Genomic DNA, 20,860 nt, shown 5'->3' with positions numbered 1-20,860 from the left:
GTTACAGAACCTACTTTAGCTAATGTTGGCATGTAATAAAGCCAGAAACGATGGTCGAAATATTATTTAGATTCATTGCCATTCACTGCTACGAGTTATGGCTTCAATTCTTGATTGGGATTTGGCTTTAGCAGGGACTACAAAGTCGAACTACGAACAGGGCAGAGGATGGAAGAGAGGAAGAGGGAGATAGCAGAACGTGTAGGATTAGGGAATGAAGAGGGCTTGAAGATATTGCCGTTATCGCCTTCTTCTCTTCGAGAGGTAGGAGACGATCAATAGTGGCCTCCCCCCTTTCTTTCTACTCTCTACTCGAAATAAAGCTCTTGGTCTCCTTTGAAAGAGAAAACCGAGGGCAATTTCATAAATTTAGGAAAAACTAGGGGAAACAGACAACTTTGCTCACACGGGCCAAAGAGGGCTTAAAGGGTTAAACCAGGGTTTGGTTCGATGATTGACAGAAATGGAGTTTTTTCCAATGGGCGGGTAAATGGGGGTATTTTTTTACTGAAATTTGATAGGGTGGGGTTTTTGGAAGTCTCAAGTTGTCTAGTGTGGTTGGATTGGGCAAAATAGGCCCAGATCAGACAAATACGAAAAATGTTTGATTCAGCTAATCTGAGGTTTCAGAATAGAATCTAGGTGTGATCAAAGAGCAAACATGGCCTATTTTGGATGAAACTTCTCAAGGTAGGATTTTTTGGTAGTTTGAGATTATTGGTAAGGTCAGATTGGATCAATTAGGCTCAGATCTGAAGGATTAGAGATTCAGTCAATCTGAAACCTTGAAACAAAATCTAGGTATGATTAGGGCAAATGAGGAGTATTTTTGGTGAAAATTGGTAGGGTGAAGTTTTTGGGGGTTTTGGAATGATTGGCAAGTTAGATTGGCCCTAATTGAGCAAACCTAGAAAGGGTCAAAATGGAATCTAGGTGCGATAGAGGGGTACTAAAGGAGTTTTGGGCTGAGATCTCATAAGGTAGGATTTTTAGGCAGTTTGAGATGATTGGTAATGTCAAATTGAGTCAAATAGACCCAAATCAGGTAAATTTAGAATCCGATCAATCTAGAGCCTTGAAATGAAATCTTGGTGCAATGGAGGGGTAAGCAAAGTTGTTATGGGATGAAATTTTATAGGTAGGTGATTGGAGGTGTCCAGGATATGGTGGTGATGTTTGATTAGTCTTGAAGAGTCAAGATCATAAAAATTTTGGGTCAATAAGATGTTTCATAATGGAATTTTGGTTCGAGAGAAGGGATAACAAAGGTGTTTTGGGATGAAATTTTATAGGTGGGTGTTTTGAGGTGTCCAGGATATGATGATGATGCCTTATTAGTCTTGGAGAGTCAAGATCGTAGAAATTTTGGGTCAACGCGATGTTTTGGGATGAAATCTTGGTTCAGAGGAAGGCAAATGGGGAAATCTGGGGTTGATCGGTTTAGATGTATCAATATCAAAGGAATCTAGGTTATGAGAGTTTAAGTTAATGAGATCGACCAAAATGGAATCTTTGCTTACTAAAAGGGTAAATGGAGGAATCTTGAGCTGAAATTTCATGGGTAGGTGGTTTGGGAGGTTTTGGGTCTGATGGTTGTGCCTAATCTAATGGTTAAGGTGTAAGTGGGAGTCGATCATGCCATTAGATAGGTATCAGGATTTAACGGTGGATCTGAGGGCTCTCGAGATGAAATTCGGGTTTTTTGGGTTTTGGGTCTTTCAGATTGATCAGAAGGGTCTGATCGAGAATTTGGAGTGAATTGGAGGTTCAGACGGCGGATTGAGCAAAAATCGGGTGCTAACAATTGATACCATTGAGTTGGATTATAATAAAAGTGAAAAGTTATAATGTTGAAGAGTGATTGTGTTGATGTTCTATTCTAAGCTAAAGGCATCAAGATAGATAAATTAGGTCTCATCCTAGTGAATTTAAAATGGCTCTACTATATTGATCAACATTTATCTGATGAGCCATACGTGTTTGCATCTCGAGTGGTGTAACTTTTCTATGTTCAAAATCCTATTAAGCCAGATTGACATGTTGTTATAAGGACAAGACTTAGGACTTATTTGATATGCAAGGGAAATTATTGAGTAGATATGTTAATCAATATTTGAAGATCCATAATGCACTAATTAATGTTTAGAATATGTTATAAATGTTGGTGAAGATGTTGATAGTTAAATTAAGGAAAATATTAAAGGGACAAGGGACAAAAATTGATAGAGTTTTACCACTTAACATATCAATGGAATTGAATAATAAAAATGATATTGAGCTTGATAATAATGATGGTGATGATATCATTTATGGTGATAACAAAGAAGGCACTGAATATGACTTTAGGGACCATAACGAGGATGACATTGATTTTAGTTAAATGAATGAGAACGATAATGACTTTGAAGATGGTGATAGGGATTATTAAAGCATAAGAGTTTATAAATAATTAAATTTTTTAATGGAATTTAATTTTGGCCTTTTGGTATTTAAACATGAGACTTAATCTAGCTTAATATATTATTCTTTTTTAATCATGCTTAATATATTTTCTTTTTTTTTTTTTGAAGATAGTGGTTTAATTTTGGCTTGTTGGCTTCTTTCCTTGATCTTGGTTAATGTATATTTGTCTTCATTATTTTTTTCCTTTCTTGTTAATTGGTTAGATGCTTTTTTTTACTATTAATAATTGATTTTATGTTTGTCTTTGTCTTAACAATAATAATCGTATTCAATTGGAAAAAAAATTGAAGAAAGACATCTTTTTTATCCCCCACTAAGTTTAAGTGTGTTGGTTGACTTCCATTTGAAGGTCTCTTCTTTCTTCTCAAAGTGATTAGAACCAACCTCAGGATTGGAGCTTTAATCTTTTATGATACCACTGCATTTATGATACTAAACTCTTTTGATTTCTCCAACTTTTTTAATTGCTAGGTCTATAGTTTGAAGTTTAAGGGAAATGGCAAAAATTTACACCAGGCCTTTGGAGGTAATATTTGCATTGCAAAAATTCACTAAATTAAAGAGAATTTTACCTTAAATTGCATTTAATAAGTAAATGTGAAGAACTTACACAACATACCCATCCATTTCTAGCATCTAACTTATGTGGCAAACTAAGTAACATAAGTGCAATTATTATTCCCATCAAGGTTCAAAATTTCGCAATGTATCGGTCCGTATCGGCTGATACGTAACATATCTTTAAGGGGTCGACACGGGAAACACTATAAAATCCTTTCTATCATCTTTTTTGCCGTGCCAACCCGTATCAGGGGTGTATCAAAGGGCGTATTAGGGGTGTATCAAGGTGTATCGGCGGATACAGTGTGACTTTTTTGTAGCCAAAAAACAAAATAAAAACTTTTAAGAAAAAAAAGCTTCTAACTCTCTCTAAAAGCCTTATATCTCTCAAACTCACCAAATCATCCCTACACATTCTTTGGTTATAAGATCTTTAAAAAAACCCAAAAGGAACATCCAAAACTCAAGATTGTTTATGTTTTTTTTCAAATTTTTCAAAATTTACAAAAATATATATTTTTCCAACTTATTTGATAATATGTTGCAATATTTTGTATTTGTTTTTTGGTTTTGATGCTTGGAAATGCTTGTATATAGATTGATATACTCTCCTTGTATTGATAATCCTATATGTTTTTTTTTTGTGCTTTTAATAGATCTATGTAATTTTTTAAAGAAAATTCAATAAATATAAAATGACAAAAAATGAAAATTTTATATTTTTGCTGTAATATACCCATAAAGATTGATTGTGTCATAGATCTATGGGTGATCTACCATCTCCATATATCTATTGAAATTTTTATAAAATATTCATTTTTTGTAATTTTTGAAAAAATTATTTATTATTATTTTATTGTAAAATAAAGAATATTTTTTTTAACTTTTTGTAATTTTAGAATAAAAATATTTATCTTTTCTAATTTTTTAATTCATAGATCTATTGAAATTTCTTGTAAAATATCTATTTTTATTGTTTAAGTATTAGAATATAATTTTTTTTCTAATTTTTGGCCTGACCTAACCATAATATTTACCATGTTGTAAATCTATGGATGATTTATCACATCCATAGAGTTATATATTGTTACATTTTTAAAATTTTTGTTATAATTTTTGGAATAGAAAATAAAGCAATTATTTGAATAAAAATAAATAATTGTTTAAAAAATTATAGAAAATGTTTCCTTAAATAATTATTAGGCTTATACTTTGTAGTTCTAACCTTATTAGAGAATACCCTTATGTGTGCATATGTTCATTATGATATACTTTTTCATAAAAATCACTAAAGGATGTGATTTTCATTTATAAATAGCTTATTTAGGCCTTACATTATTGATTTATTGGAGTATCTATAGTGTTTCCATGTGTTTCCATGCGTATCTTAATTTTTTGTCTATATTCATGTGTATCCAAGGTGTATCCCAATACATCTCTTAAATTTGTCTTTTGATACACTTAGTGTTTCCGATACTTTAAACCTCGACTCCCATAAAGTAGGTTATGAAGGAAAGCAAATCCTTTAATCATTTTATCCCCTTATGCCCTACTCTTCCCCATTCCCAACACCTCTTGAAGGAAAGGGGCATCAATGGGAAAGAAGTTTCATTTGCTACCTCCATAAACTCTTGGAGGTAACTCAACCTCTAAAATTTTGGAGGTGTTTTACGACAACTGGAGGATATGTGTGGAGGTGCAACCAAATGAGCACCAACTACTAACTATGTGTTTGGAAGCATGGGCATTTTATGGGACCGGTTTTCAAGAAAAAATTGCCCATGCTTCCAAGACCCATTTTTCACAAAAAAAAAAACGCTTTTGCCACGTAGGCAGTGAGCAACACTATGTTGTTTGGTAAGGTGATTTTCATTACCGTTTTTCATACGCACCACATAGGATCAGTCAACAATTGGGGAAAATGGTTCACCGATGCGTGAAATGTTGGGGGGGTCCCAATTTATGAGGCATGCCCGATTTTTCAATAAACGCCTGAACTAAACATTCATATATATGAGCGTTTGTTGAAACGCCTATGTTGATCCAACATGGCACCGTTTTTTGAAAAACAACCACGGTTCCAAACATTCCCTAAAAAAAGCAATGTTTTCAATGTTCAAAAGTCTGCTCAATGCTACTAAACACCACCTTAGTGAATTTATTAATCAAGAAAACCATACTCGAAAAATAGATAAAATTGTTCAAAGAGTAGAAGGGATGAGAGATTCATCATATGGATAGCCGAACCTTGCAGGTAGGTAGGGCAAATTTTCAAAAATTTCTCTTTCTCCCATGTGGGAATCACATTCCCTATTTTAAAAAACTGCATTTTCAAAAATAAATCTTGAACCTTAAATCGGACCAGATCTGAAGCCAAAAGGTAGGAGAGGGATGTACCTGATATAGAGTAACAATAACTCCCAACGAAGGTGTTCACGCCCAAGGAAAATGCCAAAGACTGCTCCCACTGAAGATGACACAGCGTAGGGTGTAGCAGAATCAACAGGTGGTGGAGAACTAACTGGCAATGGCGGCAGCAATAGAGGGAGGCAGGAGCAGAAAATGGCGTCAGTCTTACTACAATTGTCTTCTCTCTTGAATCTATAATCAGCTTGGGTGAATTGGGGTTCGCCCTCCTCCTCTATTTATAGCCTTAAAGAGAGCTCCTCCTAATCCTATTAGGAGTTTCCTAATCCAAAACTCATTTGGATCTGGACTCTCTTTAAGAGATAAGGATAAACCCTTATCTTATCTATAGATAAAGATCAGCCCTCATAATCTTATTAGGAATTTCCTAATCCAAATCTTTATTTGGATCTGTACTCTCTAAGTGGATAGGGATAATTCCCTATCCTATCTACTGATCTAAATCCCAGAACTACCCCTCTTTAATTAATCAAGTTAAACCAGTTCAATTTGGGCTTTAGGCCCATTAAATCTATGTGCTCATTCAGCCTCCAAACTGCTGCCCAGTTGGGTATCCTTGTATGGCATGGGACCCAAACATTGATCCACACATCAACCACATGGGTTCAACCCAACCTCTATTACAAGGCCTGGCCGAATTCACTGTAGGAAACAATGAACCCTTGAGCCCATCACCATGGGATCTTAATGGGCCCAACACTCACACTAAGTGGTCCCTAGGTCAAGCCACCTTATAAAATCCCAAGGACTATGGGCAGATGCAAGATTAGCCCAATCAGGTATTACCCTCAATGGTCTTACACTTAACCTCTCAGCCCATAATGATCAAACACTGCCTGACAAGAGAGGACCTCTCCCTCGGCTGCAAGGAACAGTGCTGCACTCTCTACTCACATGGATCCCGGGAATTAAAACCTTTTGCAAACATTTTGAAACAATAATATATATATGTGCATCCTCGATCATTACCTTTGTCCGACAAAGGGGTTGATCCTGTCACTATGATCACCCACTCAGATGAATTCTTGGACTGTCCCAACATACCCAGGTTTTGACCCCCTCTAAGGATCTCACTAATTGACTTATCGAAGATAGCCGAATCCGACACCTAGTGCAGTATCATAATCGAGTCTAGGGGTTAGGTGTAATATTCCAGTTTTGCTCATCAATCTCCAAGGTCCAAGGCAATACTGGAATTCTGATCCAGTTTAGTGTTTCAAGAAAACCCACATTGCATGTACCTTAGGTCTCACCCTAGCAGCTGAGACAAGCCACCCCAACCAACTTAGCGGTATATCAATGTCAGTCTTGGCAGGATAAATCTCCCCAGATCTATCCAACTGCTGCACAACTAACACGAGTCTCATATGTGTCTAGTTTAAGGGTATTACACAGAAACACACCATAATAACATGAATCAAATATGTACTTTATTCATTTACATTAAATGTCATAATGTACATCATTTTGATTGGAGCTAAGGGCATACACTGTCTAACATCTCCCACTTGCACTTAGGTCCAATTGGGTACAAGCCGGAGTCCCAGACTTTTCACGTGTTTCTCAAACACTTTCTGTGTCAGTGGCTTAGTCCATGGGTCTGCCACATTCTCTGTTGATGCTACCTTTTAACATCAATTTCCCATAGATCCAATGTTGTCACACAATAGTGGAATGGGTGATGTGCTAAATTCCAAATTCAAGAATGAACACCTTCATTCATTAGGCAACCTCACTTACAGCAAACAGCACATGATCCTATCGTGAAGATATAACCAGATGTAGACATTCTACCATCTAGATCTGACTGGTATTCGGTATCAGTATACCCCTGGATCCGTAGTGAGCTACCATCGAATACCAGACAAAATTCTTTTGTCCTTCGAAGGTACTTAAGTATGTTTTTCACAGTAGTCCAATATTCCTGCCCTGGGTTGGCCTGGAATCTGCTTACCACATTCACTACCTGAGCAATGTCAGGACGAGTGCACAGCATGGCATACAGGATGCTCCCTACGGCTGAGGCATAGGGAACGTCCTTCATGCACTCAATCTCCTTGGGAGTCTTGGGAGACATGCCCTTGGAGAGATTGACTCCATGCCTGAAAGGAACATTTCCTTTCTTGGAGTTCTCCATGCTGTATCTTTTGACTATTTTGTCAACGTAAGCAGATTGAGATAATCCTATTATCCTCTTCGATCTATCTCTATAGACTCAAAGACCTAGTATATAGGAGGCTTCTCCAAGAACTTTCATGGAGAATTGTTGTGAAAGTCACACTTTCACCGTAGTCAACATTCCTACATCATTCCCAATGGTTATGTCGTCTACATACAGAACCAGAAACATAATCTTATCACCACTGGATTTCCTGTAAACACAGGGTTCATCCGGGTTCTGTTCATAGTCAAACTGTTTGACAGTAGAGTCAAACCAGATGTTCCAACTTCTAGAAACTTGCTTAAGTCCATATATGAATCTATTCAATTTACATACCATGTGTTCCTGACCTGTAACTATGAAACCTTGCGGTTGTTGCATATAGATATCTTCGGTAAGATCTCCATTCAGGAAGGCAGTTTTGACATCCATTTGCCAAATCTCGTAGTCATGGTATGCTGCTACAGCTAACAGGATCCTAATGGATTTAAGCATGGCCACTGGCGAAAAGGTTTCCTCATAATCGATGCCCTCTTTCTGAGTATACCCTTTCGCCACCAGACGAGCCTTGTAGGTCTCAACCTTACCATCGGGGCCCTTCTTCCTCTTATAGATCCATTTGCAACCAATTGTTTTTACCCCAAGGGGCGGATCTACTAGAGTCCAGACTCCATTGGTCCCCATTGAGTCCATCTCAGCTCTCATGGCATCTACCCGCTTCAAGGATTCTATGTCCAACACAGCTTCCGTATAAGTCACGGGATCCTCCTCACTAGTCGTAGCTTCTACCAGGTAACTATCCTGGTCATAGCCAAGACGAACTGGAGGCCTGAAAACCCAGGTAGATCTTCTAGGTTGGTCATTACCTGGAACTTGTGGGACACCTCCTACTGACCCTGAGCTCTCCTCATCAAGAATAACTTCCTGACGATGATTGTTCAGGATGTAATCATCCTCCAAGAAATGGGCATTTCGGCTACAGAACACCTTCAGTTCTCCTGGGTCATAGAATAGGTAACCCATAGCCTTGGGGTAGCTTAAGAATAGGGAACGGCTGGTCTTGGATTTTAATTTGTCCGCACTCATTCTTTTGACATGTGTCGGACAACCCCAAATCTTCAAGTGTCTTACACTTGGTTTCTTTCCGGTCCAAAGCTCATAGGGAGTTTTCAAAACTGATTTGGTTGCAACCCGGTTCAGCACGTATATCACAGCCTCCAATGCGAAACCCCAAAAAGATGTGGGCAACTCTGAGTGTACGAGAAGTGACCAGGCCATATCTAATAAAGTCATATTCCTCCTCTCTGAAACACCATTTAGCTGTGGTGTAGCAGGAGGAGCTAATTGTGATGCTATCCCGTTAACCTTCAAGTAGTCCCTGAATTCATCAGAAAGATACTCGCCACCTCGATCCGATTGAAGGGTCTTAATTTCTCTCTCTAACTGTTTCTCGACCTCTTGTCTGAACTCTTTGAACTTTTCAAATGATTCAGACTTGTGTCTCATTAGGTACACGTAACCATACCAAGAATAATCATCGATGAATGTAATAAAATACACGTGTTGGTTACGAGTCCTAAAACTCATGGGACCACATACATCAGTATGTATAAGGTCAAGTGTGTTTGTACATCTTTCAGGCTTACCGTTAAATGGTCGTTTCGTCATCTTACCCTGAAGGCAAAGTTTACAAGTCAGAAGATCTTCTACAATTAGAAAATCCAAAGGACCATCCTTTACCAACCTTGTGATACGATTTAAGTTAATATGGCCATGTCGGTAATGCCACAGGCACGTGGGATGAACTGTATCACGGATTCTTTTCTTGGGGATGTCAACCAACATAGTTTCAGCTATGTTAGTTTCCAGAGAAGGATGAAGAACATAGAGACCATTCTCAAGCTCTCCGTATGCGATGAATTTGTTATTTCTTTTAACAGTAATCGTATTACCAAAAAGAATAGAATATCCATCCGCACACAATTTTGAAACTGAAATCAAATTTCTTCTCAAATTTTGTACATAAAAACAATCTTTTAGTACAATAGATCATTCTCTGAATAATAACTCTACGGTTCCTATAGCCATAGCTACAACACTTGTAGAAGTCCCCAAGTAAAGAGTTACTTATCCTGAACCCCTACAGTGAGTTACACGCATGGGTCGAAGCCCCGTAGTCAATACACCAGGAAGCAGAAGTTACCAACAAATTGGTTTCTATGACACAGGATTCGAAATTACCTTGTTTCTTGGATTTTAAGTACTGAGGACAGTTCCTCTTCCAGTGGCCGGTTTGCTTGTAGAAGTGACAAGCATTTGATGCTCTGTCCTTATGCCTGTTAGACTTGGCAGCCTTCTTCTAGGGCTTTCTCTTAGCTTTCCGCTTCTTCTTGCCCGATTTTCCAGCTTCAACAAGCATGGCTATGGGCTCATCCTTCTTTATTAGTTCTTCGGCCCTCTGCAATATATTGTTGAGTTCTTGAATGCTGGCATTCAACTTGTTCATGTTATAGTTCATGATGAACTGGCTGAAGGAAGGAGGCAGAGAATTCAGGATGGCGTCTACCTTCGTGACATGGTCAAGCCTAGATCCAAGAGCCTCAAGTTCATTAATGTAACCCATCATCCGAAGACAACGGTCATGAACCTATTGGTTCTTGGACATCTGCGTAGTCATGAACTGTTTTAGGACCTTCTGACGAGTAGAACAATTCTGCTCCTCATACATAGTCCTTAAACTATCCAATATGTCCTTGGACAATTCGATCTGATTTAACTGTCTCTGAATCAGATTATCGAAGGAGGCAATAATGTAGCAACGGGCTAGGGAATTCTTCTCTTCCCATTCCTGGTAGTCCCTCCTTCGGGCCTTAGAAGCCCTACCATCCGGACGCTCCGGGGCAAGATTCTTAGCTACTTTGTCTAATTTTTTAGATGTTAGGACCAGCATAAGATTTCGGTACCAATCAACATAGTTAGGTCCCTTAAGTTTGTTGTCGTCCAACAGCTTAGCGAATTGTCCGTTTGCCATTTCTGATAAAAAGCAAACATTAGTCCACAACCATATTTGATTCATGTTATCCACATAGATATGGCTTTTAATCTATGTTTCATTCCCATTTGTTCATCTCCGAGATTTCCCTCCTATCTCAGTGACGGAAACTGTGAATTGTGTCTTTGGGAATGTGGGAAATCACATAGGGTGCATGGAGCCAACTGTTTCAGCTACATAACCCCACCACCTTTCTATGAAAGATCATATCCACTCATCGTATGAGCTTTCCCTTTGGCCTCTGTCAGAGAAGGTTCATTGCCATTTTAGGTTAAACCTTTCTGTCTAGTGAGTGCTCACCCATCATTTTTGTGAACGCCAAGGTACCATGAGAGAGTCTTTCATTTTAGGATAAGCCCCTCTCACATTGGTCTATGACGCCCCTATCATCTTATGAAACATTCCAATAGATCCAGCAGCAAATGGATAGCCCAATTTTATGATGCGTTTCCTCATTACTGAATGACCCACCTTCATGCTAATGATGGAAGGCCTTCAGAGAGTTCATCATATGAATCTCCCTATCACATGCACTCATATTTCAGGAGGGAACAAAAGTTACACCCTATTTTAATTTAGGTCAAACCAAAGTGGCTCCCGCTGACTTTCATAAAGCCAGATTTCGGTGGGTCTTAAATGGCTAGGGTTCCGGATGGTTCCTCTTTAGGAGAGGTGTGGGGCCCACCACAAAGGGAGGACATCCAATGATCTTAAGGACACCATGGCAATGATGTGCATTCAGCCATGGTGTGCACAAGAGCCACTACCGTATCAGCATGGCCCAAGTGCTTATAGCACATGAACGTTGCACATCACACATCCATACATTGATAAAATTGATCCAATCAATTAATATCTATAAAGCCCATTATTAAGGCCCATATTTATCCATAATATTACTAATTAATATTATCTAGGTATATGGGTTGAACTGCAAAGAGCAGTTCGGCCCATATAGCTTTTATGTAATTAATGGGCTTAAGTAGTTTTAACACTTTAAAACTGAGCTTTACAAGTGTGGTCCAAATTAGGTCTTGCAATTAACCATCAATCCATTGACCCAAGAGTAAAAATTAGGGCTGAGAACAGCCCCCATCGAACCGCAGATTCGGTCCAACCGGTTTGGTCCAATCTGATTCGAATGGGTCTAGGGTTTCATTTTAAATCCAAGAATTAATTCAAGATTTGACCTGAAATTAAATTACTGATTAAAGATAATCAAGAATCAGTACTAGGCTATTCGCAAATCTGCTACCTACAAAACAAATGTCAGATTACAGTTTGCAGTTTCATAAAATCTCCTCCTTCTGTGCAATCTACTTCGATCTTGAATGAAAATAAAATAGAAAAAACCTAAATTTGTATTAATATTACATCAAATTGAATTCTTATACATTCAGTCTAGAAGATTAAAAAAAGATTATTACAGACCAAAAGTAAAAGAACTGCTAAAACACAGATTTCTTGTGCCAATAAAGACTTCGATCTCCACCGTACAAACAACCCATAAATCAAGAAAAATATAAAGAATCATTCTAAATATAATTCATATTTATAAAGATTTAATTTCAAATCAACAGCCCTTAATCTAGGAACCGATTTCCCATAAATCAATTATCTGCACAAATCGGGTAGAATGCCATCTGCCCATTTGCGCAGTTTCAGATCAGATCTATTTGGGTTCAAGATTTGAACCTGGCTCTGATACCACTGAAGGGATGAGAGATCCATCATATGGATAACCGAACCCTGCAGGTAGGTAGGGCGAAATTTCAAAAATTTCTCTCTCCCATTGGGAATCGCATTCCCTGTTTTAGAAAACTACATTTTAAATGATCAATCTTTAACCCTAAACCGGACCAGATCTGAAACCAAAAGGTAGGAGAGGAATGTACCTGATACGGAGTAACAGTAACTCCCAACGAATGTGTTCACACCCAAGGAAAACGCCAAAGACTGTCCCATTGAAGATGACACAGCATAGGGTGGAGCAAAATCAACAAGTGGTTCTTCAGTAAGAACCAAACTCTTCAACAAGAATTCGATGGAGGGTGTGAGAGCACAACTTCAGATCAGATTTTCACCAAAAAATTATATCAAGAACATTTCTTAATCACTCCTACTGGTGGAGAACGAACTGGCAATGGCGGCAGCAATAGAGGGAGGCAAGAGCAGAAAATGGCGTCAATCTTACTACAGCTATCTTCTCTCTTGAATCTGTAATCAGCTTGGGTGAATTGGGGTTCGCCCTCCTCCTCTATATATAGCCTTAAAGAGAGATCATCCTAATCCTATTAGGAGTTTCCTAATCCAAAACTCATTTGGATCTGGACTCTCTTTAAGAGATAAGGATAAACCCTTATCTTATCTACAGATAAAGATCAGCCCTCATAATCTTATTAGGAGTTTCCTAATCTAAATCTTTATTTGGATCTGTACTCTCTAAGTGAATAGGGATAATTCCCTATCCTATCTGCTTATCTAAATCCCAGAACTGCCCATCTTTAATTAATCAAATTAAACAAGTTCAATTTGGGCTTTAAGCCCATTAAATCCATGTGCTCATTCAGCTTCCAAGCTGTTGCCCAGTTGGGTATCCTTGTATGGCAGGGGACCCAAACATTGATCTACACATCAGCCACATGGGTTCAACCCAACCTCTGTTACAAGGCCTGGCCGAATTCACTGTAGGAAACAGTGAACCCCTGAGCCCATCACCATGGGCTCTTAATGGGCCCAACACTTACACTAAGTGGTCCCTGGGTCAAGCCACTTTATAAAAACCCAAGGATTGTGGGCAGATGCAAGATTAGCCCATCAGGTATTACCCTCAATGGTCTTATACTTAACCTCTCAACCCATAATAATCAAATCCCTTGGCTGCAAGGAACAGTGCTGCACTCTCTACTCACATGGATCCCGAGAATTAAAACATTTTGCAAACATTTTGAAACCATAATATATATATATATATATATATATATATATATATATATATATATATATATATATATATATATAAATATTTTGCAAAACAAATATCAACAATTGAAATCAAATATTGGCAGTTTTGGTTTCCATCAGAGAAAGCGCATCCCCGATCAATTCCTTTGTCCGACAAAGGGGCTGATCCTGTCACTATGATCACCCACTCAGATGAATTCTCGGACTGTCCCAACATACCTAGGTTTTAACCCCCTTTAAGGATCTCACTGATTGGCATATCAAAAACAGCCCAATCTGACACCTAGTGCAGTATCATAATCGAGCATAGGGGTCAAGTGTAACATTCCAATTTTGCCTATCAATCTCCAAGGTCTAGGGCAATACTGAAATTCTAGTCCGGTTTAGCGTTTCAAGAAAACCCACATTGCATGTACTTCAGGTCTCACCCTGGCAGCTGAGACAAGCCACAACAACCAACTTGATGGTACATCAGTGTCAGCCTTGGCAAGATAAATCTCCCCAGATCTATCCAACGGCTATGAAGATTCTAAACTAATACGAGTCTTGTATTTGTCCAATTTAAGGGTATTACATAGAAACACACCATAATAACATGAATCATATATGTACTTTATTCATTTACATTAAATGTCATAATGTACATCATTCTGATTGGAGCTAAGGGCACACACTATCTAACATGAGTCCCTATTTATATTTGAGACAAGATGTGAACCATTCACTTACCTTCATTTCCAAAGAATGATGAAATTGTATGGAGGTTGGATTCAAATGGAACATTTGCAATCAAGTTTGCTTGCAATCTCGTGATGAGGAGAATTTAGGCCCCATTTAGCTCACGGGAATATGGGTTTGGAATCGGAATCAAAATGGTCTATTCCAATTCCAATTGTTTGGTTGGGTGAAATCGGAATCCCATTCCCATTCTTGTTGGAATGGCATTCCCCCAATTGAGGGAATGGCCATTCCCTACCCCTCCCTTGGGAATGAAATCCTATTCCTACCGATTTCAATTCCCATTCTCATTCCTATCTAAACCAATTAGACTATGGGAATAGATCATTCTATTTCTGATTCTGATTCCGACTACAAACAAAATGGACCCTTAGATGAATCTAGAATTGGGACATGCAAAGATTTGTAAAATAAAATACCCCTCAAAAGTGAAAATTTTCATGTTTTTACTTCTAAATAAAAAAAATGCTTAATAAAGAGAAATCAAACAATTAGAGGGATAAAGCTTGACATTAATTGTCCATTTTGTGGGTAAGAAGAAGATATAAACCACATTTTTGTCTTCTACCAATTAGCAAAATAGATTTGGCTTACATTGGACCCTTTCATCCCTAAACCCTTGACGATGAAAGGGTTTTTTTATAGATTGATGGAAACATGTGGAAATTGAGGGGCATCGCAATAAGTGTACTCACCCTCCTGTTAGTGAAAAAGGTGAGGCCAAGCTTTAAATTTCCTCAGTTGACATGGCTGAGACATGGGCATGCTCATCACGTTGCTGTGAAATTTTATCCAAAAAGGATTATCATTGAAGGGAACTCTAGTATTTAGGGGTGCAACGTGCAAGTCAGGTAACTGATTTTAGGATTGTACACTGCATTGGGTCCAAGTTTTCAAGCCCAAGGTTTTTAAAATTGACTTGGAGAATGAACCGATCAGGGTCTGGTTTTCAGGTTGAACGGTCAGCCCGTTCTAATAAAAAAATAAAAAATGGTCAAAACCTTTCGAATGGTTAATCGCCCGGGTCAATGATTTACTGACCAAAATCAACGGTTTTTAAAAAAAAATCCAATTTTTTGAAAAACTGGAACAGTCCCTATTTTCCGATCCGACTGTCCGGTCCAATCCGGCTTTGAAAACCATGCTCCAGCCTATTCAAACTTTGACCAAATCCCAACCAGAGCCCATCCGAGTTGCAAGCCGACTAATATTTGTAATAAATGGATTAAGAGGTAGGGAAGACCCCCTCTTGTAATGTCAAGCCGATTCTGGACGAATGCTACGAACTGGTGAGTATTTGGGCTTACAATTGCATTAAAATTTTGTGGCTGACTGGCTTGCTAACTCTAAATTTGGACATAGGAATTTGGTTGCATATCCCCATCTTCCTAACTGGAAGCTTGTATACATTTGTTTTTGTGATACATGGGTATGGCCTTCCTGTGTAGCCTTCTTCTGGCCACCAGTTTTCAGATTGATAGTTCGATTACCCGGTTTGAATGGATGGCCCATTTTAATAATAAAAATTAAAAATTAAAAAATATAATTAAAATAAAAAATATCTAAGCCTGTTGAATGGGTTGAACGGGTCAACAGTTCAATCGCTCAGGTCAATGAATTATTGACCGATTCAACAATTTTGGGCCAGGGACCAGGTTTAGGGTAAAACAGAACCAGTTGCCTAAATGATTCCCGAGCTGAACGGTCCGACCAACCAGATCAACGATGGTCCGAAAACCATACATTTTATTCGAGGGTTAATTACTTAAAGTACCCTGAAACTATCTGATAATTAATTAAAATAATCCTAAAGTATTAAACCCTACTTAAACTACCCCTAAACTATCAGAAATGTGATACATACTACCCCTCTGGTGGTTGTCCATAACATTTCATATTTTCATTTGCATGTGACATTACATGACACTTTCAATTTTTTAAAAATCTAAATTTGCCCTCACCCTACCGACACCCAAAATCATTATTCACTTCCCATCTCTTTTTGACTCAATCTGTTCCCAGGATGCTGCACTTGATAAGGAAAGAGGGAAACATGAAAGAACCAAAATCTATTAGTAACGACAAAGTTTCCATAATTTGTGAGAGACATTCATCTTGGAACAAAGTTTCCCTTTTAGAATAAGAGCAAACCTATGAGAGAGTTGAAGGCTCTGCTCTCCTCTTTCTTCTCATCTCCATATAAGTTAAATGAAGAACCTATAGAAACTAGAGAATAAAAGAACTTTTTCTAATATGGGTTTTGTTTCCTATCGAGTTGTATGATGCGGGTTCTCTTTATTATTGACACTTTCGATTTTGGTCACCTCTGTTATAAAGTTTTTTTTTTTTAGGGAAATATTGAAATTTTTATGTTTTTTTTATTTTTTTTTTCAAAATCAACTCAGAGGGGTCGGTTTAAGTCCCAATTACCCTCTGAACCATGATCTGACCCGATACAACCCCTTCAAGGGCGTATGAGAAAGCCACTGGCATGATATGTATCAACCGACACGGACTAATACGTATCGATACTTTGAACCATGCTCTAGCTAAAAAGTGTTTATAAGAAGGCATACAAGGTCTTTGACGAGGTTGATATGTCTTTTAAATCCAAGCCAGGAGGTATTCCAATTTCCAACCTTCCTTCTTGCCAATACTCAATAGGGGAGGCCAGTTCTGTTAATTTGATGTTTTGCATGCAATTTTTTGTTTCTCCTAATTGAATGTCCTAAGTTTTTAGGGGTTTAACATTTTGATCAATTAGTGCTTGGTGGTGACTGCTGATTGATCAATTCTTTTAACATGTGAGTTTTTTTTTTCCGTTTTGAGATTTAATGTTTGTTAATAGAAACTCAAATTCTGGTATCCTGAAGTGACTGAAACCGAACTATGGTTCTACTTTCCTCTCTATCCATGTATTCATTTAAGTTATAGGGCCTCTATTTGACGCAATCACACAATGGATTGGAGCCTTGCATCTTCACAGGTTCTGGTTTTTGAAATATGGTTCTATTCTCTCTCTCTCTCTTCATTTTTTAAATGGTGATGCTGGAGAATGGTGAAAATGCTGGTGATTGTGGATTTTTGTGGGTCCTTGACTCTTTGGCATTTGGCAAGACATAATGAATTAGGTTTGATTTGGAATCTGGGTTTGAGTTCGGTATATTTTGAAATTTCAAAGAATAATTAAAGATACAAGTTTTCTTGTCTAATTTAATGGCAAGACATACCGAAAACATTTCCAAAAGTAGTTAAGTAGGGTTTGAAACTTTAGGAATACCTTAAGTAATGTCAGATAGTTCAGGGGTACCTAAAGTATTTAATCCTTTATTTAACAGTTAGGATTGACCCCAATTCGACCTAACCCCGACCAATTTCCATTCCCAACTAACATCTTGCAGTAATAGAACCACTTACTCGAACTCATGGAATTGAAGATGGTGCAAGGTTTAAAGTATCGATACGTATCCTATCATTGATTTCCCAATACGTTCTTACAGGAATTGTATCAGATCAGACCATAGTTCAGAGGGTAGCCGAGACTTGAACCAACCCCTCTGAATCGGTTTTAAAAAAAATAAATAAAACATAAAAAAACATCAATATACCGGTGTATTGATCTGTATCGATACTTTGAACCTTGAGACAATGTTTAGAGTCTAATTTTGGATTTTAAACCGGTTGTGAAGTCAATTTTTGTGTTCACAGTGGTCGTTTGAGGAGAACTACATTTTGGTGTCACTTTAAGAAATGGGCATGGCGATTTTCACTGCTACAAAGTTCTAGCCAAGCAATGTGAGCTTGTTTATGTGAAACCAGAGCTGGCTTATTCTTGTTTGTCTTTTATTCATTGAGAATTTAAGTATATATATACATGAATACAACCACCGAACCTCCTAAGCTTATGGCAACTATAACTCCTAAATTTACAGGGACTCAAATAAATCTTTCATCTCATATCTGAACTATTCATGATAAGGAAATGCTAAGAAGATATATACAAATAAGATAATACTGAAGGACTCCTAATCCTAACACCCCCCTCAAGTTGGAGCATGCAGATTGTGAATGCCCAACTTGCGGAGAAAGTACTCAAATTCTCTGCGACCCAGTGCCTTTGTAAAAATGTCTGCCAGCTGAACGGTAGTCGACACATAAGTAAGACGAATGCAACCATTTTGAATCTCATCACGTACAAAATGGCAATCAACTTCAATATGTTTCGTACGCTCATGAAACACTGAGTTTGCTGCAATATGCAAGGCTGCCTAACTATCACAGTATAATCGCATTGGGTTTGAATGTGTAACTCCAAGAGTCAATAACAATCCCTTCAGCCATTTTAATTCACACGTGGCCGTGGCCATAGAACGATACTCTACTTCCACTAAAAAACGAGCTACAGTGTGTTGCTTCTTAGTTTTCTAGGAAATAGGCGATTTTCCAAGTAGAATAAACCATCCAGACAGAGAACGTCGAGACAAAGGACAGCTCGCCCAATCTGTATCGCACCATGCATATAACTGTAAGTCACAATCTAAACGCAAGAGAATTCCTTGACCAGGATTTCCTTCCAAGTAACGCACCACTCATAATGCAGCCTCCCAATGTTTTTCTTGCGGTTGTTGCATAAATTGGGACAGAACATGCACACAATAAGACAACTCTGGACGAGTTACTGAAAGATAAATAAGTTTGCCCACCAAGCGCCTGTATCGCTCAGGATCAGATAAGAGAGGCCCATCTATAAATGTGAGATTGTGATTCTACTCCTGAGGAAAATGAGCAAGTTTTGCACCAAGTAATCCAACTTCAGAGATAATATCCAAAGCATACTTACGTTGAGACAGAAAGGTTCCTGTTGAGTTTCGAGCAACTTCAATTCCCAAAAAATATTTCAATGGTCTCAAATCTTTCATATGAAAGCAGTCACTCAAATATTTCTTGAATACTTGAATTGCCATACGATCATTACCTGACACGATAATGTCGTCCACATACACGAGAACAAGCACATGCACCCTATCTCGACGAAAGGTGAAGAGGGAGTAATCTGAACATGATTGTTGAAACCCATATGTCTTCAAGGTTGCAGCTAATTTAGCAAACCAACATCCCGGCACTTGTTTCAAGTCATATAGAGATTTTCGCAACCGACACTCTATACCTTGTTTATCCGACTGAAAACCAGGAGGCATTCGCATGTAGACTTCCTCATGAAGGTCGCCATGCAAGAATGCGTTATGTACGTCCATTTGATGAAGCTCCCAATTTCTAGCTATTGCGACTACAATGATGGTACGGACAGTAACCATTTTTGCAACTGGGGCAAAAGTTTCATTATAATCAATTCCCCCAACCTGCTTGTTCCCAAAAATCACGAGACGGACTTTGTATTTCTCTACAGTCCATGTCTAATTATTTTCAAATGCATGTATTTCTTTCTGCATTGCATCCCTCCATTTTTCATCCTTTATGGCCTCAACAAAAGAAGTAGGTTCAACTCCTACAGTAATAGCTACCAAGAAAGCACGATGTCGACAAGAAAAATTGTTATAATTCACATAGTTATCTATGGGATAAAAACTACCTACAGAATGTGATTGGCCGAGTGAGCTTACAAAGGGACACGAAGAGGGACTCAAGTGTTGTGTAGTGTGAAGCACATAGTCTCTCAACCTTGTGGATTGTTGTTTCTATCAATGCCCACGCCCCAAATGAAATTCAGAGTGCTGTTGTTGCTCAACATTGCCACCCCCTTGACATCAGGACTATCTTCGCTTGCATTTTTTGTGGTGGCGTCACAAGAATGCATGGGTCCACCAGCATTTGCATTCGAATCTACGCAGGTTCCTTCTTCAGCGAGTTCACCTCGCTGATTAGCCTCCATCTCGCCATTTGCTAGTCCACGTAAATAAGTGGATGGTACCAACACCTCATCTGTCCCACCTATTCCATAATTAAATTGGCATTGTGCTTTGTTCGGTTGTGCATCTTCCTTGTGTGCATACGAGAACTCATGCTCTAAAAAAATAACATCTCTTGATGCAAAGAACATGTCGGACTCTAAATCATACAGGCTCCATTTCTTTCCAAAAGGATACCCAATAAAAACACACCGCCTGCTTTGACTAACAAATTTATCCCCTCCATGTCCATGATTGTGTGCATATGCTAAGCAACCAAAAACTCGCACGTTATCAAAAGAAGGAAGTCGCCCAAATAACATTTCATAGGGAGTCTTTCCCTTCAACAGAATGGACAGTGTTCGATTGATCAAATAACATGCGGTCATGACACATTCCCCCAAAAAATCAATAGGCAAGCTGGCTTGAAAGCGCAAAGTTCGGGCAACATTGAGTATGTGGCAGTGCTTGCATTCAACCCTCTCGTTTTGTTTAGAGGTCTCGACACAAGTGGTTTGATGAATAATACCATTTTTAGCAAAATAACTAACCAAGCATACAAACCCAGTCTCATTATCAGTACGGATC

The 20,860-nt window shown here is 38.3% G+C and overlaps 1 protein-coding gene across 1 annotated transcript; it reads right to left on the bottom strand.

Moving 5' to 3' along the window:
- Positions 1-20,040: 20,040 nt before the first annotated feature.
- LOC148843957 (uncharacterized) lies at positions 20,041-20,595 on the bottom strand. The gene has a single exon (XM_088959475.1). The coding sequence runs from the start codon at positions 20,593-20,595 to the stop codon at positions 20,041-20,043; it is 555 nt and encodes a 184-aa protein (XP_088815601.1).
- Positions 20,596-20,860: the final 265 nt, after the last annotated feature.

This window comes from Nelumbo lutea, chromosome 8 (assembly GCF_056320005.1).
Source record: "Nelumbo lutea isolate HS-2025 chromosome 8, American lotus-T2T, whole genome shotgun sequence".
Taxonomy (NCBI): domain Eukaryota; kingdom Viridiplantae; phylum Streptophyta; class Magnoliopsida; order Proteales; family Nelumbonaceae; genus Nelumbo; species Nelumbo lutea.
The sequence above is the reverse complement of the archived record's forward strand: the minus strand, read 5'-3'. Positions and strand labels throughout refer to the sequence as shown.